This window comes from Mesocricetus auratus, unplaced genomic scaffold, assembly GCF_017639785.1.
Source record: "Mesocricetus auratus isolate SY011 unplaced genomic scaffold, BCM_Maur_2.0 Super-Scaffold_100009, whole genome shotgun sequence".
Classification (NCBI taxonomy): domain Eukaryota; kingdom Metazoa; phylum Chordata; class Mammalia; order Rodentia; family Cricetidae; genus Mesocricetus; species Mesocricetus auratus.
The window spans coordinates 79253698-79280373 of record NW_024429193.1 but is presented as its reverse complement, the minus strand read 5'-3'; the positions used below and the strand labels follow the sequence as shown (position 1 = coordinate 79280373).

The 26676-nt window shown below is 39.5% G+C and overlaps 1 protein-coding gene across 1 annotated transcript in view; it reads right to left on the bottom strand.

Moving 5' to 3' along the window:
- Wdr49 (WD repeat domain 49) overlaps window positions 1-26676 on the bottom strand; it is a 174685-nt gene that overhangs the window by 112729 nt on the left and 35280 nt on the right. The window contains exons 4-6 of the mRNA XM_040752640.1: window positions 26396-26570; window positions 16521-16688; window positions 14626-14774 (exon numbers count right to left, since the gene is read on the bottom strand). Coding sequence (XP_040608574.1) covers window positions 14626-14774; window positions 16521-16688; window positions 26396-26570 — 492 coding nt within the window. The remainder of the gene's footprint in view (window positions 1-14625; window positions 14775-16520; window positions 16689-26395; window positions 26571-26676) is intronic.

Here is a 26676-nt window from a genome sequence, read left to right as displayed (position 1 = left end):
TTTGCCCTGAAATTGAGCCTTCTCTGGACCAACCCACTAAACTAACCAATCCCTAAACAGGGAAACTGACCAATCCTTGAGAAAAAAATTAAAGCTCTCCCTGGGAAACTCCACCCACCAAGAAGCCCTATATAAACCCATCTGCCTGTTCAGTTGTTGGCTGTCCTTCACCACGCTGGCAGAGGCAACCACTCTCCCGGACACCTCCTTCCCAAAAAATCTCTTTTCAAAAGAGTTTTGAGTGAAGATATTCATTTGCTAGGCACAGGACAGACCAACTTGCTGGGATGTCCGCTTAGGGGCCCTGAACAAGGCTGTAGCAGAGAACAGTAACAACTTTTCCCTGGAGCTGGAGGAGATTGCTACATTTCTGTAGGGGGCTTCTGGTTTAGCAGATTGTAGCTGAAGAAGTACCATCTTGGGCAGAAGAATAAGCTGTTAACTCTGCTAGGACATTCCCTTAAGAGAAAAGAGCAGAGCTCAGCTGTAACAGCCCTCTCTAGAAGAGGAACAGGATTATTACATCCTGCAGGAAGACCATTCCCCACCACACCCCAGCATCAGGTAGCCTGGCTCCCCCAATAAAGCAGAACAGCTTCCCCTCCAGGGGTGAGCTGACCTATTGCAGCTCCAGTCTCCATAACTATCCTATTGTGCCTTTAGGTGGCCTCGCTTCCCAACAAGTCAGGACTCCTTTGCAGCTCTAGAGCTATAGCACTCACACTCACTTACATTTTGGTGCCAAAACCGGCACCCACATTTGCTTACATACATGACAAGAATTTCAAATCTTTGAAGAAAGAAGCTGGAGATAATATGAGAAGATGGAAAAATAGTCCATGTTCATGATTTGGTAGGATTAACACAGTAAAAGTGATCATTTAACCAAAAGCAATATACAGATTTAATGCAATCCCAATCTAAATCTCAATAAAATTACTCACAAACCTTGAAATAATAATAGTTATCTTCATATGGAAAAACAATAGCCAAGGGTAGCTAAAACAATCTTGTACGATAAAGAAAAAAAATCAAACTTAACAGAGGTATCACCATCCCCAGTTTCAATTTCAACCACAGAGCTATAGTATTAAAAAAACTGCATGGCATTGGCATAAAAACACACAGGTGTATCAATGGAATTGAATTGAAGACTCAATTCAATTGAAATAAATCCACACAGGGACAAAGAAGCCAAAATTGTATACTGGAAAAAGAAAGCATTTTCAATAAATGGTGCTTTTCTAATAGGATGTCAGCATGCAGAATATAAATAGATCCAGATCTATAGTTCTTCACAAAACTCAAGTCCAAGTGGATCAAAGACCTCAACATAAAATCAGACATACTGACCCTGATAGAGGAGAAATTGGGAAATTGCCTTGAATGCATTGGTAGAAGATACAACTGCCTAAACATAATATCAATTGCACATGTACTAAGATTGACAATTAAGAAATGTGACTTCATGAAACTAAAAAGCTTCTGAAAGGCAAGTTTATCTTCAATAGAACAAACTGTAAGCTACAGAAAGGAAAAAGATCTTTACCAACCCCACATCTGACAGAGGGCTAATCTCCAAAATACATAAAGAACTTAGGAAACTAGACATCAAAAAAACAAAAAATCCAACTAATAAATATCTGAACTGAGAATTCTCAGCAGAGGAATCTCAAATGGCTGAGAAAAACTTAAAGGAATGTTCAATATTCTTAGCCATCAGGGAAATGCAAATCAAAACAACAGATATTTTGTCTTATATCTGTCAGAACGGCTAAGATCAAAATTATAAGTGACAGCTCACACTGGAAAGGATGTAGAGTAAGGGGAACACTCCTCCATTGCTAATGGGAGTACAAACTAGTACAGCAACTTTAAAAAATCAATATTGCAGTTTATCAGAAAATTGGGACTCAACCTTCCTAAATATCCACATATACCACTCCTGGGCATATACCTGAAGGATGAAAGACCACACCATAAGGACACTTGCTCAACTATACTCATAGTATCTTTATTTTTAATAGCCAGAACCTGGAAATAACTTAGATGTCAACCAAATGAAGAATGAATAAAGAAAATAGGGTACATTTACACAATGAAGCATCACTCACAATTAGAAACAAGGATATCTTGACATTTGTAGACAGATGGAAGGAACTATGAAAGATCATCCTGAGTCAGGCTACTCAGACCCAGAAAGACAAACATGGTACATATTAAAGAATAACCATGCTACAATCCACAGACCCATAGAAGCTAAGTAACAAGAAGGGCTCAAGGGGGATGTTTGGATATCTCTGGGAATGGGAAATAGACTAAATATCATGGGTGAACTGGGGTTGGGCAGGATTGGGACACCAACACAGCCATATAAACTTCATCCTACAATTTGTCCTGCCTACATTATGTGCAGGGGTAAAGGTGGTACAAAATCATGGGAGTGGCTAAATAACATCAGACCATGCCATGAGAGTAAGCCCATCCTTGGCACTGCCTGGATCACCAAGACTCAGAGGCTGGATAGTCCAGGTACATAGGACAGAACCAAGCACGACTGGAAACAACAACAACAAAAATCAATGTAATGATGCCTACAGATATTCTGCTATACTCATAAAATGGTGCCTAGCCCAATTGTCATCAGAGAGGCTTCATCAAGCACATGATGGAAATAAATGCAGAGATCCACAGCCAAACATTAGGCAGAGTTTAGGGAATCCTGTGGAAGAGGAGGAGAAAGGATTGTAGGACTGTAGGAGTCAGAGTGATCAAGGACGACACATGAAAACCCACAAAATTAACTAACTTAGGCTCACAGGGGCTTGGTCAGTAGATCAATATTTATCCCGAGTATACACATGGACTTTGGACTCCCATCCAACAATGTGAGGTGCACTCTCACCCTGAACTCTTGGGGGAGGGTCTAGGACCTGCCCTGGATGAAATGACAGACTATGGACACCCACATGGAGGGCTTCATCCTCCCTGGGGAAATGAGGGGATATTGGGGGAGTTGGGGGGAGGGCATGGGAGGAGGGGAGGGAAATGGAGAGGGACCTGGAACTGACTTGTGAAGCAATCTTGTTTCTAAATTTAAACATAAAAATAAATAAAAAATAAAATAAAATTTCAAGTATAATGAATGATGTCATCTCAAACCCAGAAGACCTGGTATAAAAAAAAAACTTCATGTCTTTGAAGAATGAAAACATCAGAATATAGAAAGATCTCCTTTGCTAATGGAACATAGCAAAATTGGCCATCCTATCAAAAGCAATCTCCAGATTCATTGTAATCCCCATCAAAATTCTAACAAAATTTTTCACAGACCTTGAAAGAATAATTCTTACTTCATAGGAAATACAAAATACCCAGTGTAACTAAAATAATCCTGAACAATAAAAGACCTGTTTGAGGTCCCAACAATCCCAATTTTAATTTGTACTACAGAGCTTTAGTAATAAAATCATAATTGATCAATGGAGTAGAATTGAATATCCAGACATAAACCCACACATCTATGGACACCTGATATTTTATAAAAGATCTAAAAGATGGTGATCAGCACCATCTTCAACAAATGGTGCTAGCCAAACCTCTACATGTAACCATGTAGAGGACTGGAAATCGATCCATACTTATCATCCTGCACAAAACTCAACTCCAAATGGATCAAAGACCTCAACATAGATCCAGAAGCACTGAATCTGACAGAGAAGAAAATGAGAAATGACCTTGAGTTCATTGGCATAAGAAAATCTTTCTGAACAGAGCACTATTAATACAGGAACTAAGATCGATGGATGATAATTGGGGCCTCGAGAAACTAAGAAGTTTGTGCAGCAAAGGACACCATTATTCTGACAAATTATCAGTCTACAGAATGGGAAAAACTTTTACCAACTACACATCCTAATACATACATATGCAAAACACACGAAGACATCAATAAACTTGATATAAAAAAGCACAAGTTAAAAATTAGGTACAGGTTTGAACTGATAAAGACTTGAGGGTGCAAGCATGACTAGTAAAGAAAAATGAAATGATTCCTAATGATATTCGGGTATATTCATAGACTGGGGCCTTGTCAGGTCATCATCTGAGAGGTTTCCTCTGTGAGCAGATGAGAACAGGTGCAGAGACCCACAGCTACATACTAGGTCTTCATCAGGTCCTTCCCATGATGATTAAGGAAACCATGAAAGAGGGGAAACAAAGAGTATAGGAGTCAGAGAGAATGGATGACATCAGGAGAATTAGGTCCACCAAATCAAATAAGCAGGGCTCATATAGGCTCAAAGATACTGGTGCTGCAAGCTTGGGACATGCACTGGTGTGAAGCATATGTCATACCTGTTAGCTTAATGTTTTGTGGGAAACCTAACAGAGGGAGTGGGTGTATATCTGATCCTTTTCCCCTAATTGCCCTGCCTTGTGCAGACACAGCACAAGGTATTTTGCCTTGTGTTGTGTCTGTGTTCTCCTGTTTGGCTGTTGCCTCTTGGAGGCCTGCCCATTTCTGGAGATGAAATGAAGGTAGAGTGGATCTGGGATAGAAGGGATGTTGGGGTGAGCTGGGAGGAAAAGAAGGAGTGGAAACCGTGGTTAGAATGTATTGAATAAGACAAGAGTCTGTTTTCGATTAAAGCAAGTATTATTAAAATTAAAAAAAAGAATTCTCCCTTCTAGGACACTCCTGACCCAGAGACTGAGCACTACTGAACCCATCTCAATGAACCAAGCCATCCAGAGTCTGCCTACATCACAGTGATACTCCTGCCTCCACCCAGAAGAAGAGGAGAGTGATTGGAGTATCACACCTGCTTGTACTCACTGAAAGAGAACCTGGGACCAGTACCCACCAGATGAGGAAGAGACCCCACCAGCACCAACTGGAAGAATGTATGGAAAGACAACAATATAAGAACACAGTCAACAACAGAAAGACCAATATGTAGCCACCAGAGTCCAGGGACTCTACACCAGCAGGACCTGAGCATCCCAACACAGATGAAGCAGAAGAGACTGACTTTAAAAACAACTTGATGGAGATGATAGAGATTCTCAATGAGGAAATGAGAAAATCCCTTAAAGTAATGAAAGAAAAATCAAACAAAAATTAAAGAAATGGAGGAAAATACAAACCAAAAAGTTCAAGAAATCAACAAAGCTTTTAAAGAAAACATGAAGATCCAGCAATTCCATTCTTAGGCATATATCCAAAAGATGCACATTCATACAACAAGGACATCTGTTCCACTGTGTTCATAGCAGCATTATGTACAATAGCCAGAACCTGGAAGCAGCCTACATGTCCCTCAACTAAAAAGTGGATAGAGAAAATGTGGTACATTTACACAATGGAGTACTACTCAGTGAAAAAAAATGGAATCTTGAAGTTTGAAGACAAATGGATGCCATTAGAAGAAACCATCCTGAGTGAGGTAACCAGTCACAAAAAGACAAATATGGCATGTACTTATTCATATATGGAGTTTAGACATGGAGCAGGGGATTGCCAATCTACAATCCCAAAGCCAAAAAGTCTGGGAAACAGAGAGGGTCCTAAGAGAGATGTGCATTGTACCCCAGAAAAGGGGAATGGGCCTCCTGAAGGGATTGGAAGCATGGGAGGAGGAAGGAAGGAGGGAGCTGGGAGAAAGAGAGAGGGAGAAGAGGAGGAGAGCGGAGGACATGGGGAGCAGGGGAAGAATAAGGGAGCAATTATAGGTTTGAGGAAAGATCTGGAACTAGTGAGATTTTCAGAGATCTACAAAGATGATACCAACTGGCAATATAAGCAATAGTGAAGAGGATACCTTAACTTCCCTTCTCAGATAATGAGATTGACAACTACCTTATATGCCATCCCAAAGCCTTCATTCAGTGGCTGATGGAAGCAGAGGAAGATACCCACATCTAAACACTGAACTGAACTCCTGGAAACAAGTTGCAGAGAAGGAGGAGTGATGAGCAAAGGAGTAAAGACCCAGCAGGTAAAACACACAGAAGCAGCTGATCTGAAGAAGGGGGAGCTCATGGACCCCAGACTGGTGACTGAGAAGCCAGCATGGGATTGATCCAGACCCCTGAATGAGGGTGTCAGTGAGGAGCAATATATGGGACCTCAAATAGTAGATCAATATTTATTTTTGCCATACAAATGGACTTTGGTAGCCAGTTCCACATGGAGGGATGCTCTCTCAGCCTGGACACATGGGAGAAGGTCTAGTACCTACCTGGGATTATATGACAGACTTTGAAGATCCCCCATGGAAGGCCTCACTCTACCTACTGAGCAGAGGGGAGATGGGGGCTCAGGGGAGGAGGGGAGGGAGAGGGAGCTGGGATTGACACGTAAAGCAAGCTTCCTTCTACTTTCAATAAAAAAAATTCCCTTTGTATATTTTTAAAAAAAGAAAACATGGAAAACCAAGAAAAAACAACCAAATGAGTGATGGAAACAATTCAAACAATTCAGGCTTAAAAGCTGAAATAGAGTCAAAAAAAAAAAAGAAACATGGTCTGAGGGAATGCTAGAAATAGAAAAGCTGGGTAAATGATCAGGAACTACGGAACTACAGATGCAAGCATAATCAACAGAATACAAGAGATGGAAGAGAGAATCTCGGGAATTGAAGACACACTAGGAGGATTCATATACCAAAGAAAATCATAGGTCCAACAAATCCCTTATGCAAAATATTCAGGAATAAGGGACACTGTAAAAAGGCCAAACCTAAGAATAGTAAGAACAGAGGAAGGGGAATAAACCCACCTCATAGGTACAGAAAACATATTCAACAAAATCATAGAAGAAAACTTTCCCATCCTAAAGAAAGACAGGCCAATGAAAGTACAAGAAGCTTAAAAAACATCAAATAGAGTAAATCACAAAAAAATGTCCCCTCATCACATAGTAGTCAAAACGCCAAGCATACAGAATAAAGAAAGAATATTAAGAGCAGCAAAGGAAGAGGGTCAAGTAACATATAAAGTCAAACCTATCAGAATTACAACTAGCTTCTCCATGGAAACTCTGAAAGCTGGAAGGTCCTAGATAGATATTCTGCCAACACTAAGAGACCACAGGTGCCACTCCAGACTACTATACTCAGCAAAGTTTTCAGATATTACAGATGGAGAAAACAAGATATTCCCTGAAAAAAACAGATTTAAACAATACCTATCCGCTGATAAACACCTTCAGCAAAGTGTCAGGATAGAAGATTAACTAAAAATATCAGTAGCCCTACTATACACAGACGATAAATGGGCTTAGAAAGAAATCAGAGAAACATCACCCTCTACAGTAGCTACAAGCTACATAACATATCTTGGGGCAATGCTAACCAAACAAGTGAAAGAACTGTATGACAAGAACCTTGAGTCTTTAAAGAAAAAAATTAAAGAAGATACTAGAAAATGGAAAGCTCTCCCATGCTCTTGGCTTGATAGGATCTCCCATATTCTTGGATAGGTAGGCTCAACATAGTAAAACTGGCAATCTTGCCAAAACAATCTACAGATTCAGTGCAATCCCCATCAAAATCCCAGCACAATTCTTCACAAACCTTTAAAGATCAATAATCAACTTTATATGGAAAAGCAAAAGACACAGGATAGCCAAAACAAGGAACTTCAGGAGACATCACCATCCCTGACTTCAAGTTCTATTATAGAGTTATATTCCTGAAAACATCTTGGTATTGGCACAAAAATAGACAGGTAGACCAATGACATTGAAATGAAAACCCTGATATTAACCCACGCACATACGAATAACTGATTTTGCACAAAGAAGCTAAAATTATACAATGGAGAAAAGAAAGCATCTCTAACAAATGGTGCTGGAATAACTGGATTCTGGCATGTAGAAGACTGCAGATAGATCAATGTCTATCTCCATGCATAAAACTTAAGTCCAAACGGATCAAAGACCTCACCATAAATCCAGCTACACTGAACCTCTTAGAAGAGAAAGTAGGAGGTACCCTTGAATGAATTGGTTCAGGCAACTGCTTATTGAACATGACACCAGTATCACAGACACTGAGATCGACAATTAATAAATGGGACCTCCTGAAACTGAGCGACTTCTACAAGGCAAAGGACACAGTCAACAAAACAAAATGGCAACCCACAGAATGGGAAAAGATACTCACCAACCCCACATCTGACAGAGGGCTGATTTCTAAAATATACAAAATAGATTGTTCTCCACAAATTCACATTGCTAAATACAAGAACCACACAACTCATTGAAAATGGAAATGTTTAACTGGTGCCTACATATAACTTCATTCCCATGTTCTGTGTCTACGACATGGAAAGGTCCTCTTCTGGCTATCAAAAAAGAAACAAATATCAAACCAATCACAAAAATTTTGATCTATAATCTGTCCTGTCTACAAACATGCTAGGGCAATGATGGAACAAACTGCATAGAAGTAAACAACCTGTATCTGATTTGGCTTAAGACCCACTCCATGAGATGGAACCCATACCCAGCACTGCTTAGATAAATAGGAACCAGAAATTACATAGCCCAGAGACGTAGGGTAAAACCAAATGCTACTGGCTTAAAATTAAATTAGGAACAATACCTTTTAAATCAATTAGTGATTATCTATACTATAAAATAGAAATATATAAGAGAAAGAAAACAGTGACACATAGTGAATATATATACGTACATAATATTATATACACATCATATATATTCTCAAAAATATTCTCTATAAGATTTGTTGGGAAAATATGCAGAAAAACTTATTGTGCATTATACACCTAACAAATAATAGATTCCATCTTGCATCTATACATACATATAGAATAACATATAACAACACACTACAACAATATATTAATATATTAAGTATATAAGAGTACTGTATAAGAGGAACATCAGGTGTTCATAATTATTCCCTGAGAGAGAAATAGATTTGACGGAGAAGTGGGAAAGAAGATATTTGCTGTTTTGCCCTCCATATACATCTTCCGCATTTGTAGTTTTTAAATGAGAGACTTAAGTCACTTACTTGTGTAATTGAAACCAAATGAAAATACTGTACCCCTAGATGAAAAGGTGGAAATGTGAATGGGTCAGGACCAGTGGATAAGTTCTAGTCATCAACATAAAACCCCAGTGTTTCTCTTGCCAACCATAGTGCCAGAGAGCAGAAGCCAGGATCTGGGAAACACTGGAGCCTCAAATAAAGGATTAAGTTAAAAAAATTAGCATGATCCTGGTAGCCAAATCCGGATTAGCATCCCATGAGAGAATAGTTAGGAGCACAGGGGAGCTGCATTCAGTGTTCTTAGTGGAATGTTAGCCCCCAGCAAAGAAAGCTTCTACTGCCCTTACCGTGCCTCGTTTAAATGAGCAGGTGACCAGCTTCGAGCAGGACCTTTCCACTAGTCACTAGTATGTTAAGAACAATGGTCTAGGAGGCATCCAAATTAAATTTCATTGAACTATGATAATTTATTATGATATGAGTTTTAAGGAAATAAAATTGTTTCACCCTCCCTTGAAAAGTGGCAATAGGACAACCTCCCAGAAACAATTAAAGCTGCAGCCCATATTGTGAGGAAGCTATTTAGATTTGAATTTCTTTGATCCGCAAATCCTCTAATTTAGGAATTGATTGATGCTAGCACAATCCAGTCAAAGACTGTTAGAAAACAATATGATGTTTCATTTTCCCTGGAGTTCTAATTTCACTACAGTCATATAAAATATCCAGAAGAATTTTGCAGCAATAAAACAGAGGCTTAGCCCAGTAGGAGAAAGCCTTGCTGTTTGCTGTAGACATAAGGAGTGAGACTGTCACACATTCATCAAAGTAAAATGCATTACAACCAATGTGAGTGGCAGCATGACAAGCTTCATAATGATGCAACAGTTTAGAGACCAAAGTGAAAACTGAAGGACAAAACTGCTTTGGGAAAAGGCCAGGCAGTTTTATTATTGATCACAACTGTATGCGATCAATCCCATTTCAAAATACATGTTGCACTTGCCTTTAAGGTTATAAAAGCTCTCATGGAGCTTCATGATGATGAAATATCTGATAATTGTTTTATTTTTGTCTGGTTCAGATTTATTCACTTAACTATAATTTATTGAGGACTTTGCACAAATACAGCACAATCCAAGAAAGATACAGTCCCTAACTTCAAAACTACTAACAGTGACTTAGGAGCCACACTTATTTTTTACCATGTGTTTAAGATATTAATATGTGCTAGATCTCTTATATTTTTGGTTGTGAGCATAGCCTTTAACAGCTGAGTCATCTCTCAAGTCCTAACTGAGAAGCTTCTGCAAGGCAAAGGACACAGTCAACAAGACAAAAAGGCGGCCCACAGAATGGGAAAAGATATTCACTAACCCCACATCTGACAGAGGGCTGATCTCCAAAATTTATGAAGAACTCAAGAAGCAAGTCTCCAAAACACCAAAGGATCCAATTAAAAAGTTGTCTACAGAACTAAATAGAGAATTTTCAGTAGAGGAGTCTAAAATGGCTAAGAGACACTTGAGAAAGTGCTCCACATCCTTAACCATCAGGGAAATGCAAATCAAAACAACTCTGAGATAGCATCTCACTCTTGTCAGAATGGCTAAAATCAAAAACAAATAACTATTACTTTCATGTCAAAATTTAAAGATACATAAACGTAGTACTGATTGTTCAATAATTGAAATCAAAACAAAGTGTTCAAAGATCCCAAAAAGTAAGACAACTAAACCCAGTAGGGCATCCAAAGAGGTCTCACCCTGAATTTCTCTGCTACGTTGTGTCCAAGCAATAGTTTTTCATTTGGAACTAAAAACATGTAGTCACAGGATGAACCCTACAATATGTCAGTGGTTTTGGAAGATACTGAGAATAGAAGATTAAAAATACTAACATCTTAAGGAAGCCAATTAATGATGACAGTGTTCTAATGAAGGACATTTGAAGTACACAGAAGGAAACACCCACTTCTACAGGAGAAACTTCAATAGATCTGAAGGCTGAGCCATCGGATTGTAACAGAGGAGAGGAAATTTCCAGAGAATGTGAAATTGCTGTGCCAGGAAACTGTATGGTGTTAAGGGCCAAGAGTTAATACTGCCTGAGTATGAAATTAGTAAGTGGGAAGAAAAAAGTGAAGTAGGCTGGCCAATCAGAGGAGGGCTGTGTGTGACAGGCTAAGAATTTGAGGTAATCAAATGGAGTTTAGAAATGAGAGACTGAAGGATTTTCATTCGATAACTTGTTTCTTTTCTTGAAAAGCACTTAGAAGACATGGTAAGCAATGTTTGTAGTGTTTTGAAGAGTTTTAAAAGATGAGGGTTTCATCATGGAGAGGCCCTTGCTCTCCCTGGGGAGTGGAGGAGGAATGGAGTGGGGGTGAGGATTTGCGAGGATTGGGGGGGTGAGGGAGGAGGGAAGGGAGAGGGAACTGAAAGTGACATGCATAAAAAGTTAAATAAGAAATATGGGAAAAAAGATGAGGGTTTCTAACCTTGACCCAACCTTCATGCTCCCCCATGACTTCTTCTCCCCTCCTCTTATCCCCCTCTCTTTTTTCCTGGTTCCCTCTCCCCTCCCCTGATATTCCCAATCTGCTCAGGAGATCTTGCCTCCTTCCACCTTCTGTGGGGTATCATGCATCTCCCTGTTTCCCAGACTCACTGGCACTGGGATTGTAGGCTGACATTCCCCTGATCCATATCGAAAATCCATGTATGAGTGAGTACATACCATGTTTGTCTTTTTGTGTCTGGGTTACCTCACTCAGGATGGTTTCCTCTAGTGACATCCATTTGTCTGCAAATTTCAAGATTCCATTGTTTTTTTTTCTGCTGAGTAGTACTCCATTGTGTAAATGTACCACATTTTCTCTATCCACACTTCAGTTGAGGGGCATCTAGGTTGCTTCCAGGTTCTGGCTATTACAAATAATGCTGCTATGAACATAGTGGAACAGACGTCCTTGTTGAGTGAATGGGCATCCTTTGGATATATGCCTAAGAGTAGAATTGCTGGGTCTTGTGGTAGACTAAGTCCCATTTTCCTTTGGAATCTCCATACTGATTTCCATAGTGGCTGTATGAGTTGGCACTCCCACCAGCAGTAGAGGAATGTTCCCCTTTCTCCACATCCTCTCCAGGACAAACTGTCATTGGTGTATTTGATTTTAGCCATTCTGACAGGAGTAAGAGTTGCTTTGATTTGCATTCCCCTAATGGCTAATGATGTTGAGAATTTTCTCAAGTGTCTCTCAGCCATTTTATACTCCTCTATTGAGAATTCTCTATTTAGTTTGAGTCAAGGTAAGAATAGAGGAGAGCAGGATGAGAGATACCATAATAGACTGAGTCATTATAGGCTTGAGGAGAAATCTGACACTAGTGAGATCTCCTGAGATCTACAAGGATAACACCAACTGGCAAACTAAGCAATAATGGAGAGACTACATTAATGGCCCCTCCTTGATGATAAGGTTGGTGACTACCCTATATGCCATCCTAGAACTTTCATCCAGTGACTGATGGGAGCAGAGACGGATACCCACAGCTAAACACTGAACTGAACTCCTGGAACCTAATGACAGAGATGGAGGAATGATGAGCAAAGTGGTCAAGACAATGATGGTGAAACCCACAAAGACAGCTGACCGGATAAGGGGGAGCTCTTGAATCCCAGACTGATGGCTGAGAGGCCAACAGGGGACTGATCCAGACTCCATGAATGTAGTGCCAGTGAGGAGGCCACAGAAATCACTGGGGCCTTGAGTAGTAGATCAGTGTTTACCATGGTATATGAATGATCTTTGGGAGCCCATTCCAAATAGAGGGATGCTCTCTCAGCCTGGACACATGCGGAAGGACTAGGTCCTGCCCTGGATGAAATGGCAGATTTTGGAGATCCCCCAAGGAGGGCCTCACCCTCCCTGGAGAATGATGTGGGGATGGGGTGGGGAATGTGGGGGGGTTGCTGGTGGAGGGACAAGGGACGAGGGGTGGGACAGGGAGCTGGGATTGACATGTGAAGCATTCGTGTTTCTAATTTAAATAAAAACATATATTGAGCGGAAAAGAGGTGAGGGTTTCTTTGTTGTTTTGTTTTGCTCTGTTCTGACTTGGTTTGATTTGTTTTCACACAGTGTCTCATTATGTGTCCCTGGATTGCCTAGAGTTCACTCTGCAAGACAAGACTGACCTTGAATGAATAGAGATTCACCTGCCTTACTTCCTCCAAGTGCTGTTGGTTTAAAGGTTGTACTACCACACCCAACAAAGATAAATTTGAACAATGGCAGCTAAGTTGAAGAGGCCAGATGATAAACAGAGTTTGATGATAGACGAAACAAGGATTGGCAGATGTGTGGTAACATTTATGGGGAAAGGGAACTCCTATGATAGGCAAGAAGAAAAGTAGCTTACAAGAATTAGAAAGACTGGGAGGTGGCTAAGGAGTTGAAGATGAATTTCTAAGTTTCATGGTTTCACCTATAACACAGATACATTCCTCTAATACAGAGCAAACTTTCTCTGAATCTCAGAGGCTATTTCCACTTACTATCCACTCTTCTCCTCATGAAGTATCTTGAAATCTATCACCGTGTGTGGTGGGGTGAGTGTGAGGCGGGTGGATGGGTGTGTGCGTGTGAGCTTGCCTGTATATAGGCACCTTCACCGCATGTGGGTCTGGTACCCGCAGAGGTCAGAAGAGGGTGTTACTCCTCTGAAGCTGCGGTTATGGGTGGTTGTGGACCCAACCATGAGGATGCAAGGACAAGAACCTATGTCCTCTGCAAGAGCAGTAAGTTCCCTTAACCATCCAGCCAGCCAAGAATTTATCACACGTCGAATGAATCCTTGAAGTTTAGAATTATGTAAAATGGAAGTTATACAATACATAAAAGGCAAAGTCTTTGGAGATTAGGACATTTGCTTAAAAGGATACCATAGTGTACTCAAAATTCACTGTAGGCTACATGATTCATGGGCCATTTTCAACAGTATTGAAAATGCCCCATCAAGGACTGAGGATGTAACTCAATGCTAGAACCTGTGTTTAGCACATGTGAGGCTCTCAGTCAGATCCCCATTATCTCCAAATTCAGACAAAAGAATCCCATTAGGATCATCAAATGGACATTTACTTGAAATTTATCATATATATGATATTTCCAACTAACTTAAATTTATAATGAGTATCTTTAATACTAAAGTGATAATAGTCAACTGTGCCATTTAACTATTTTATCCAAACAGTATTTTCTTATCCCCACATCCATTCTTTTCCATGTACAATTAATGTAAACTTTGGATGTGCTTAAGATATGACATGGAGTGTCAAATAAAAAGAATAAAACACACATGAATACATGATTTGAACAAAAATTTAATGAAATGCTTTTTGTCCAGCTGCCCAGAATTTTATTGAAGTAACCATTGAGCAATACTTGTTCCAAATGCAGGTTTTCCCCCAAGACTTTATAGTTACCCAGTTTGAATGAATGACAGATGTCTTTCAGGGAAACTCAGGTCCTAGTGGAGATTTCCTTGGGAACTGGGAATGGAAATGGAAATTTTAGATGTGTAGAGTTACTTACTTTATCTCTCGAAAAGCTGAAGAGTTGTTTTCTTTCAGCAAAGAACTGGACTGCTATGACACTGGCTGAATGACCCCATAGAACACCAACTGGTTTAGAGACAACATAGGGATTCCAAAGGCAGACTTTATTGTTGATGCCAGCCGTTGCTAATCAGAATACAAAAGAAAACAAAATGTTTTAATTATCTTTTAAAATTCATTTTGCACATATGAACATTAATGCACCCTGTCTTGAAGGAAGAAAAATCTTGGCAATGCCCAACTAAATTGTGAGTTCAGCTGAATGGAGGGTGTGATTTGAGCAGTGGTCCTCCACTTTCCTAATGCTGGACCCTTTAACACAGTTCCTCATGTTATAGTGAGCCCCCAACCATAAAATTTTTCCATTGCTACTTCCTAACATTAACTTTGCTGCTATTATGAATCCTTACGTACACATGTGATGTGCTTGATATCATGACCTATGGTTTGACAGTCGTTGACCTTGAGGCGGGAGTTTGCATAGGGGAAAAGACTGTCTCATTTAGCAATCTACCCACATCCTGCCTGGGAGGGAATACATTTTCTCCTCCTAGTCCCAAAATTCCCTATTTCTGGAACACAAGAAATTTCGACAGAATGATAGGGTTTTTTTGGGGGGAGTGTCAAAAAATGAACTAAATATTCACAGGTCACAAGTCAATAAATAGAAGTATTAGGAACATATTATTTTAACCACTGTTTAAATAGTCAAGCATGCAGAAGTCACAAAGCATCACCCATACTTCTATCCAGGTTTATTGTGGGATCAGGTATTTTCGATGATGGCTCCTTTATATCCAGGGACCATCTCAAGACCAAGTGAGATACTACAGGAGTATGTGGAGTGCAATTTAACTCTGGTTGTTTCTAGGTATTGAACTGATTATACTCCTGTACTTACTATGTTTTCCTGCACTGGTACAAGTACCAAAGAGATCAGTGCAAAGGAGCTGAATAACTAGTCAACCAGTGAGTTAAATGGGTGATACTTTAGTCCCTGACAAATTAATTCATCAGCCCCTCCAGCCTTCTCTGATATATCTGGAGTAATCTTGGAAGCCATTGCATCTCACCAGCCTATGCTAAAATATTTTATATCAGCTATTATTGGTTGTTTGAAGTGTCTGTTTCCTTAACGAACACCAGCATTTTTCTTGCCAGTGCTAACTACTGAATGTGGATTTGTACTACTCATACCATAGGCCATAAGTGGACTCTATAACTACTTTATTAATTTTTAATAACAGTTCTACATGTCAGTTTTATAATGCTTGAACTTACATATCCATATATCAAACCATCAAATTTCAGGGTTTCTGGGTATTTCATTTAAAAGATTAACACCTGAAAAAGTTGATATTTCTTATACCTTTTGCATAAAAAATACTTCCTTAGTAAGTTAAAGCTATGATAACCTACAAATTCACAAAAAATCGTTAGAGATTGTATTCTGAAAAGCATCTAGGGCTTGCAGTCATACTGGTGTGTACACACGTATGTGCTCACAGGTGTGTGAGTACTGAAAGTGATGGATTTTTTCTGGGACAGCATTGAACGGTGTTAGCAAGATTACAGCCTAGCAGATGCTGTGCAAACTGCCTTCTTTCCCTATGTCATCTTCCACCCCTACCAATTCTAATAAAAAGACTCATTAAAGCTTCAGGGTGCTTTCTCATATTTCACCCCAGTGTAATTCAAACTCACTGCACATCATATGCACCATTATCAAACATTCTAAGGCAATAAAATGTGAGCTGCTCAAGTTGGTCTCCCTGGCAATAAAGCAACAAGGTACAGTACTTCCCTGCATACAAATATGCACCCTAGACAATTTATGAGGCCCTCATAGTTATCATGATTTATTTTACATACCAATTAAATTGAGCCGAGAGTGGTAATCAAAAGCATGAATGCCCTGGGCAATGTTGAAAGATGTCATTTTAAGGAGTTTTTTTGACTTCTCTCTCCATGCCAGCACCACAGTATTTGTACTGCTGGTTGTACTGGAAATGAAAGCATCTAAAGAGGCATTGTAAGTAACTGAAAAAAGAAATAAGAAAGTAATCTCAAAACTGTCTTTTCATATCAGCAAAATATAAATACTTAAATATATAATGGCAAAAGTTGACGTCAGAGTGTGATGACTCTGTTTTCACTCTTCCTCCTGGCCCTGAGGCAGGCAAACAAGAAGGAGCACACATTGCTCTCAAACGATGGTTAATCTAAATCTTGACCAACCTAGGATGCTTAAGGGTAGATGGGCAAGGATTCAGAACTGTTATGATTCCCAAGAGATGCAAAGATGCAAATCAAGATGGCTGACCCTGTGTCAGACCTTATGAAGCAACATCCTACTTCCTGTGCAATAACGGCCCAGTCAACATGTATCATGATGCATTTTCATTTTTGTCAGAATCACAAGCTCCCAATTAAGGAACTTGATCATCATGGAACATGATACCTGCTGCTCACACAGAGACCCTCTCTTGCTTTTTGCTCTGAAAATATTTACTTGTATCCAAAATTGAAAGATTCTGACTTAATATCAAGATAAAATTCCTGACTGACACAAAGGATTTTGTCACTCACATAGAGTAAGGAAAGTTACTTAAACAGAAACGCTTTTAATTTTTTTCTGCCTGCTGCTTATTAAGTACAGTCAAGTGAGGCAGACTTGAAGGACAGTTCTCAGGGGATCGGGAACATTTCCATACATCTAAGGGAGTTGGGCACTGGGTGCCCATTATTCAAGATTATCTTTTCAAAGACACGTGCAGAGCAAACAGCCTGAGGATGCAGAGATAGTGGCTCCCTTTGAAGCAAACGGCAGGCATGCCTGTTACCCAGAACAAGAAAAGGAGTTTTCTTTGGAGTGAAAGAAGACGCCTGTCCTGTGCCTGTATAAAAGGGTCTGCTTCCCCAAACCTAGGTTTCTTCTTTAAAACATCCACGTGCAGGCACAAATGTGTCTTCTATGGACTTGTAGCAAATGTGTGCATACTTACACTGCCTGTTTTCCTATGGATTATATATATATATTTATTTTTTAATCTGTGGCACAGGCATCTTTATCATCTGTCACTGTAGGAGTTTTCATTCTGTTGCTCACTTCAAGTAAGCTGACAGCATCATAGTACTGATTGTACTTGAAACAGAATACTTAACTCTATCACTAAACTGAAAAGAGCATGAGGGCCAGCAAAATGACTAAATCCAGGTCAAGGTGCTTGCCTCTATACCTGATGACCTGAATCCAATAGCCAGAACCCACATGATACCACATTCATGCCACAGTGCACTCACAGACCATACGTATTCACTCACAGAGTCATACACAAAGAAATGAATGTGAAAATAGTTGTTTTCGAAAGAGTAAAAGTTCAGTCTACAAAATCCTTAGCAGCTACTGCTATGGTTAAGTATTTTTAGCCTCTCAAATTGATACATTGAATCTTACTTTTCAAGGTAGTAATAGGAAGGGCTCCCCTTGGTGGTGATTAGGGAATTATAACCGCAGGACTGGGATTAGTGCCCTCATATAAAAGACATAGGGAGCTTGTCCCTTTCATTATGAGAGGACACAGCTAAAACAAGGTATCTATAATTCAAGAAGTGTCCTTCTGTAGAGACCATGTCTACCAACAGCATAATCTCAGAACATTACCTCCTTCTGAACTATAAAAATAAGTATCTATTATTTCTAAGATATCCAGAATATGTGCTTACATAAATATGCATAAACAAATTTCCAAATGATTGCTAAAGACAAGGTAGCTGAAGCATAGTTGGACAGACTTTTATATCTAACCTATTCTATTGAGTTCATTAGTTCTGAAAGCAGCTAGAATTTACCCACTCAAGAGCTGATAGTGACACAAAAATGGCTTTACTAATGTGTCTTCCTAGCGAGCAAATATCTCACATGACCAATTTACATTTAATGAGATGGACACTATTTAGTGTGCCACCTGCAGGCATCCATTCTCAAAGGACACCATCCTGTCTTCAGAATTACAGGGCATTCACTAACCCTGCAGTGTGGGGAAGATGCTGAAGGACTAGATTCACTCTGTACCTAGACATGGGACTCTGAGCTTGGAAAAGAAGATGTGTAAATCAAATAATTAGGCAATCTACTGTTCCATAGTAAAGTGCTACTCGGAATGGTGTAGGGACAGGTTAAAAGCAGACATCATGTATGATCCAGTATGTTTTGAAAACATTTCAAAATCATTCTGTTGATGACAGTATTCTATTGATGAGAGGTAGGATAAAACACTTCAGTTTTATTAAAGGAGCAAAAATAAAATGAGGAACTTCTTGTGTGTGTCAACACTTATGTATTATTCGCAAAAGAACATTTAAGGACCATTAAGATCAAAAGAACACTGAGGTAGGGTTCATCAGTTAAATGTGCCCACTGCTCTTGCAGACAACCTGAGTTTAGTTCCCATTATCCATGTCACAAAGACTCCAGAGTCATAGGATCTGACACCCTTTATCATCTACTTGAGCAGCTGATGGAAAGAATTCTGTACAACATAGACATCACTTTACGCTCTAGAGGACTAATCACCACTTTTTAAGATTCAGAGACCAAATATTTATTTAAAATCTCATGAAAGCCATAGACTCCATCAGAAAGATGTGCAGAGACACAATGGTTTTTTTTTGTGTGTGAAAGATACCAGGGTTTTAAGAACCTCCCACCATAATTCCTGCAAGATAGACCTGAGGAACTCAGGTGATAAGCCTCTGAGCACAGAGTAATATTGGATTAGAAAAGAACTCTCCTCTTGCTTTCTTGTGTGACTCTTCGCTTTGTTTTTTGGAAAGGGATTTTGATATGTACCCCAGGTTGTCCTAGAACTCACTATATGACTAGTCTGGACTCAAACTCACCCCCTTTGTATCTGAGACTACCAAGATCTGGGATTACAAGTGTGTATCATGGTGCCTGGCATCCCTTGGGTTATTTATAGCATTTCTTTTACTAATTAATGTTATCTATCAAAGCACAAAATAGATTCTACATTTTAGTTTTTACTTCTTTAATGCAACCTAATTTAACCAGATTCTAATGTTGAACTCAACACGGTTTCTTTAAGACAAAAGGAAGTCAAAATGCAAAAGGGAATTTCAGAAAAGGACGCACACTCTGCACAGGATAAGTCACTATGAAATGTCATGAAACAGAGAAGATTCTACTGGAAAAAAGGGGGGTGTCAGTGCTTCCAGTCTGGTTCCATCTCATGCATTATTTATTTTCCTTGCCTTATGGATTATTTTTTAGAATGATGGGGATAATTTGCTGAACCCTTCTCACATACTAGGCAGCCTGCCTGGAGCTCCCTGTCTATCATAATCTTCATTGTGTAAGTTATTTGAAGTTTGCTAATGAGGAGACAGACATTTCGAAACTCAATTTGCCCCCGGGTCCCGTGGCTAATTACAAATGGAGACAAGAATGAACTGACAGCGAGGTCTCCTTTCCCCTTCTATTGTGCTCTCCCTTTCACTCAGCCACTTTCCTGCATGTATGCCCGGATCATATCTGGGAAAAATAATCCACTAGCTAAATTTCCGTCCCCTGTGCCCTCACTCTCAAAGCAAATCCCCATGCGAGCTTCAGTCTTCCCTTTCCTGACTCCTGGATGTTGCCACTTCATCCCTGAGAACCAGGGTCTTTTATCTTCCTGAATCTCTCCATCCTTTACCGTCATCCACCACCGTTTTTTTTTCTTAAAAGAGAGACCATGGAGAAAAGGAGGGGGGGCAGGAAAGAAAGGAGGAAGGGAGAGAAGGAGGCCTAAAGGATGACATTGATGGATGGATCTGCTAGGTCACATACTGGAGTGTCAAGGATTCACAGCTCACAGCCAATCAAGATATAACTTGTTTTTCATTAAATTGTAGAACAACAGAACAACAGAGCTCCCGAGAAACACGAGTAAAAGATGAGAACAGCCATAGAGCCATTTAAAGAAAATTACCTGAAAAAAAAAGGGTTTCCCTCACTTCTTTAATTATAGTAAGGAAATAACACACGATGATAAAAATAAAATTAAAAAAACACCTCTCCAGAACATCAAGCTATGGAATGAGATGTGCTGCACAAATTAATCATTTGTTTTTAACACTTCTGGTGAGTTTGAAAATTAGAAGAAGAAGCATTTTTAACATAATTTTATGTAGAATGTTAAGAGTAAAAGACAAAATTTGGCCTTTTATTGTATTTATTTATTGGTCCAGTAAGATAGTAACTCTCAACACTTCCACACTTTCTTGCTACACAGGGATTTTAAAGGACAGTAAACCCTCCTTTTTGTTGATATTAGGGTCTCTCTCTCTCTCTCTCTCTCTCTCTCTCTCTGTGTGTGTGTGTGTGTGTGTGTGTGTGTGTGTGTGTGTGTGTGTACAATTTGAGTAGGGAGGAATGGGGAAATTCAGAAAAGATAGCTGGGAAGGGCTTCAGAAAAGAAAATAATAAGTGAAGTAATTCTATTTCAATTAAAAACATATAAATAAAAATAAAAGACACAATAAAAAGTTATTAAAGGGACCTGCCATTGATCCTTGTCCCTATGTGTACTGTCAAAATGATCCTGCAAAGTAGCAACTATTTAATATGAGAAAATGACTTGAAAATAAAAACTTCTATCCCAAAGTGAGGAAGTGCTATTGAATGCTCCTAAAATAACACAGAACCCACCACTCTACATTTGGAACAGACCCTGAATTGGTATGGAAGCCTGGGTCATTTATAACCAGCAATTCTTTTTTATACTTATTTTTAAAGCAATCCTATTTTACATACCAGTCGCCAGTCCCTCTCACTCCCATCCAGCCACTTCCTACACCGTCTCCTCATCTCACCCCATCCTCACCCCCATCCATTCCTCAGGGAGGATAAGGCCTCCATGGGGAGTCATCAAAGTCTGTCTCATCACATCCTCTGGGGCAGGACCTAGGCCTTCCCCCCTGTATGCAGGCTGAGAAAAGTATCCCTCCATAGGGAATGGGCTCCAAGGAGTCAGCTTGTGCACTAGGAATAAATACTGGTTCCACTGCCAGAGGCCCCATAGACTGTCCAAGGCCCCCAACTGACACCCACATTCAGGGGGCCTACTTAAGTGTTATGCACTGCATGTTCCCTAGCTATTGGTCTAGAGTCAGTAGGCTCCTTCTTGCTCAGGTCAGCTGTTTCTATTTCCCCAACATGGTCTGGCCCTGCCCCTACAGGGAGAGGTGAGTGCCTGGGACACACACTAGAGGACTCTAACCTCCAAGCCCTAATTGCCCAGGGCATTTTGTAGGGCCCCCATCCCTGCGCACAGAAGCCCCAGAGACCTGGGGTCAACCTCCCCATACCCCAAATCATCCTGCACCACATCTGCTGCCATTATAACCCACAATTCTTATAGGCTTTCATTCTGAGTCATGAGAGTAAACACATCACCTTATTCGGACAGTTTTAAATGTTTTCCCTACGAAAGGCGTTATTGTTATTTTCATTTTCTTGTCATACCTTGGAGTCCCATTCCCTCAGCATTTCCCCTCTACCCACAGGGCTATATACTCCAAGCAACAATCGTGTCAAAAAGGAAATAATAAGAAACAAATGTCTACCTGGTCATTATCATTACAAGTCAAAACGTGTTTTTAAAATGAAAATCTAAACTGCTGAATTTCTTTTAAAATGGGGCTGTAATTACTGCTGTAACTTCCAGAATGTCATATAACACAAGCATGAGAGAAGGGAGTGCTTCCTTCAAACCCTGGTCACCAGCTCTCACCTAATTTCTACTGCCTTAAACCCAGCATGACTCCTGGCAAGAACAGCATGGTCTAGCTACTCAGTGAGGCAAAGTCCTCTACCTGGAAGGGATCTTTTCGATTCTGGGAAGCAGAGCAACACAGGCCCAAGTCTCTAGACCCCGCTTCCCTTGCCAGCTTTATCCCTGTCAATTATGAAGACTCCCTACGGAAACACAACCTGGTGTCTGCGTTTGAATTTTCTGGCACCAGCTCTATTAATTACTGCAACAATTATGACTTTGTTATCACTGCAAGCTGGTTGCCATCTCCTGTGCGTGACCCAAAGTGGAAGAATACATTCTGATGTGACTAAAGCCCGTGTTTTTTGTCTTAGCAATGTTTTTTCCAGTTTGCACCTTCTAGGCAAGTACTACCAGTGACCGCCAAGCTACTTGTCTGTTTATTTGCTTGCTTGTCTGAAACAAGATCATGCTCTATGGCTCAGGATAATTTTGAACAGTCTGTGTATCCCAGGCTAACCTCAGACTTACTATCTTTCCTCAGAAATTGAATTCTAGAATTAAAGACATGCATCACCACACCTGGCTCATGTTCCTTTAAAAGCTACACATTCAGACAGTAAGTTCTGAAACATTCTCTATAGAAGACCATTCCTAAAAAGGAAATTCTCTTGAGATTCAAAACTGTTTCTCTGCTACTGCCCATGCATTTTAGAGTCATTTCAGAATGTAATTATTTTCCTATTCAACTATGACATAGAACCACTCAGACAAGATTAAAATATTTTCTCCTTTGAAATTTTAATAAGATCCCCTCTTAACTTCTGTTTAAAGCATATGCTAACACACTTACAACTAAAACTGAGTTTCCTCTATGACATTTCAATATAACAGATATTTTACCCTTGATTTTACTAAAAATGTATTTCCATGGTTGTGCTCCCTTCTTCACTTGTATATTTTCTTACACTGAGAAGACAATGGCCAAATATACTCCTGAGGAATTGTCAGAATATTGATCTATGCTGCTGCAGTGCAATGGATATCAAATCCAAGCAGCCGTCTCTTGACTGCCCTGGGCAGCGCATGTCTTGAGAGTCAGGGAGTATTGTCCATGACTGCTGCAAACCTCAGGGAACCACAGCTTGCTCTGTCTTCCATTTCTCCTCTCTTCCTTTCCATTTTCCTCTTCCTCCCCTCTCATCACTAGAACAACTGAGCTCCAGGCAAAGAAAGGCATATTTAAGCCAGTGTCTCTTGCTACATCTCAAAAGATATCTTTCCATTGCTTAAGAGTTAAGTAGTTCCATGTTTAAAGGCAGTTGTGTTTTAAACCTAGAAACTGGATAAGGGAAGAATTTTAAATTACTTAAGTGTGTACATCTGTGTGCATACATGTGTGCTTGTGTGTGAGATAAATTGTGTGCTTATACATATGAGATACTGCATTTATCTGTCTATATGCATATTATGTGTGTGTGTATGAGACAGACAGAGAGAGAGAGAGAGACAGAGGTGTACCCACATTCACTAGGGCCTCTACAAACTAGATAACTACCTTACCACTGAGCTATATAAACATCCTTCAATTTAATTTTGAGATAGAAAGTTCCCAGACCAGCTTTAAACTCACTCACAGCTCAGACAGTCATGATTCCCTCACCTTAGTACTGAGTAGCTATGGATGGATATGATATATACGTGTGTGTGTGTGCGTGCGTGTGTGTCTGTGTGTGTGCGCATACACATTCTTTTTCTGTAATTAGTTCCTAGTTTACAGTGATTTTAGGATGCATATTCTCACCCAGGATGTCATAGAAACAATCTTCACTCTGACTTACTTCCATATGTTTTATCAACAGATGAGAATGATATGATGAGAATACGATGAAGAAGAAATTTACCTTGACCTGGAGAACAATCTCATACTGCAAACAAAAGGACAAATGACTCGTGGACAGGGCTCTGTGCTATTAACACTGAGGTAGAATTTGCATTAGATCTTGAATAGGAAGAAGATAATTGAACGTTACTCATCTGCAGAAACTCCTATTTGATATTCAGCCTCTTCAAAAGTATCATACTGTAGGCTATGTCTTATTTACCCGTGTAAAATGATGGAACCCAGATAATACACCCAGCTTCAAAGACCCACTACACTAGAGTACAGAACTTACTGCTTTGTTTTTATAGTTTATTCTGTTGTTTATGTGTAAACATAGAGCTCTTAATTCAAAAGTGGCTCCGCTAACTTCCTTCAGTTCATCTCCAGTATATTGATCCTTATTTTGGTGTCACAAAAATTTAACACATAATTTTGTGCCTGTCAAAATAGATGATCAGAAAATATCCAGTTTTGTTTTTCCCCAGAAAATATCCTGCCAAAATCAAGGTTGGATGGAATGTACCAAATAAATAATCAATACTGAAAAAGTTGTAATATACTGTCACTTGTACAAATATTATACACCTTGCTCTTGAATCATAAAATCATATTTTTAAGAATTAAAGTACTTATGAGAATCATTAACTCATGAGTGATTAGATTTTAAGGAAGTACTAATATTCTATAAATGATGAATTACAAAATAATCCTATCACAAATAACTACTATTCATGCACTCTAGACAAGAAGAACTCAGACATTATATGAAGAGGGCGAGAAGAGGGAGGAAAAGAGAAAGGGAGGAGAGAGGAAGAGACGGAGACAAGAGAGACAGAGAGAGCTTTATCTGTAGTTGAAGACAGAAGAAGGGCGTTGGTGGCACACGCCTTTAATCCCAGCACTCGGGAAGCAGAGGCAGGCGGATCTCTGTGAGTTCGAGGCCAGGCTGGACCGACAGCCTCCAAAACAGAGAAACCCTGTCTCGTAAAACCAAAAAAAAAAAAAAAAAGACAGAAGAAGAATCACATGTCCAGTCCCAGCCTGAGCTGTATAATGAAACTTTCTCTAAAGAAAGAGTAAAAGAAGGAAGAAATAAGGAAAAATAATGAAGATTAAGTGACTGTCTTAGGGTTTCTACTGCTGTGACAAAGCACAATGACCAAAAGGTAAGTTGTGAAGTAGTGGGTTTATTTGGCTTACACTTCCATATTGCTGTTCATCATAAAAGGAAGTCGGACAGGAACTCAAATAGGGCAAGAACCTAGAAATAGGAGCTGATGCAGAGGCCAGGGATGGGTGCTGATTACTGGCTTGCTCTGCATGGCTTTCTTATAGAACTCAGGACCCTCTTCTTACAGAACTTAGGGTCACCAACCCAGGGATGTTATCACCCACGATGGCCTGGGCCTTTCCCCACCATTCACTAATGAATAAAATGCCTTATAGCTGGATCTTTTGGAGGCATTGTCTCAAGGTTCCTTCCTTTAAATAATTCTAATTTGTGTGTCAAGTTTACTTAAGACTAACAAGCACAGTGAACTTTCTTATAAGCTATATTTTAAAAATTAAATATATATGTATAAGTAATAAAAATAATAAAAGTAATGGCTAAAATATACAAAACAAACTATCAGTAAAATAAAATAAAAGGTAAAAAAGTAAGGTAAGGAATAAATTACATTGTGAAGATAGTCAAACTGTGTTTCTCATAAGGATATAAAAAAGAAAAGAAACACTTTTGAAGAATTCATTAAATTCTTTTACTAAGCAATGTGAGAATGACTGGCGCAGGTTAGGATCAGAGTGGAGTTGAAGCTGAATAGAGTATATGACAATTTTTTTCTGTCTTTTGAGATTTCTGAGTGCATAGTTCATCTGAATTAATTGAATGAAGCATACATTTTAGAAGGAAAGAAAAGAAGTAATTCATGCTAGAATTCAGTGGATAAAGTGAGTCTAGGGCAAAACCTCCAGAGAACCAATTATCAGTTTCTAGATTTAAACATTGTATGTGAACCGTTTTCATTAAGGAATATAAATGTAGAAGTTGAAAATGACTGTTTCCTCCTGTTCAAATTCAGTACCTTGCCTGACCCAGTCTCCACGATGAAATGTGTGCTGTAATATGTGGCAGCATTTGTGACATCCAGAGAGCAAGTCTGCCCAGTCAATGGTCATTGTTGCTTCTTCATCATCACACGCGTGAGCAGGCCGTTCAAAAAGGGAAATGACAGCTGCTGTGAAAGCTATCACTTGAACCTTGAATCGTTGAGACAGAAACAAACGCAGGAAGAATAAATGGTTCTACGTCCTTTAAGATTAACAAGGAATAGATCTTGAGTTAGCAAGATTTTATTCAGTATTA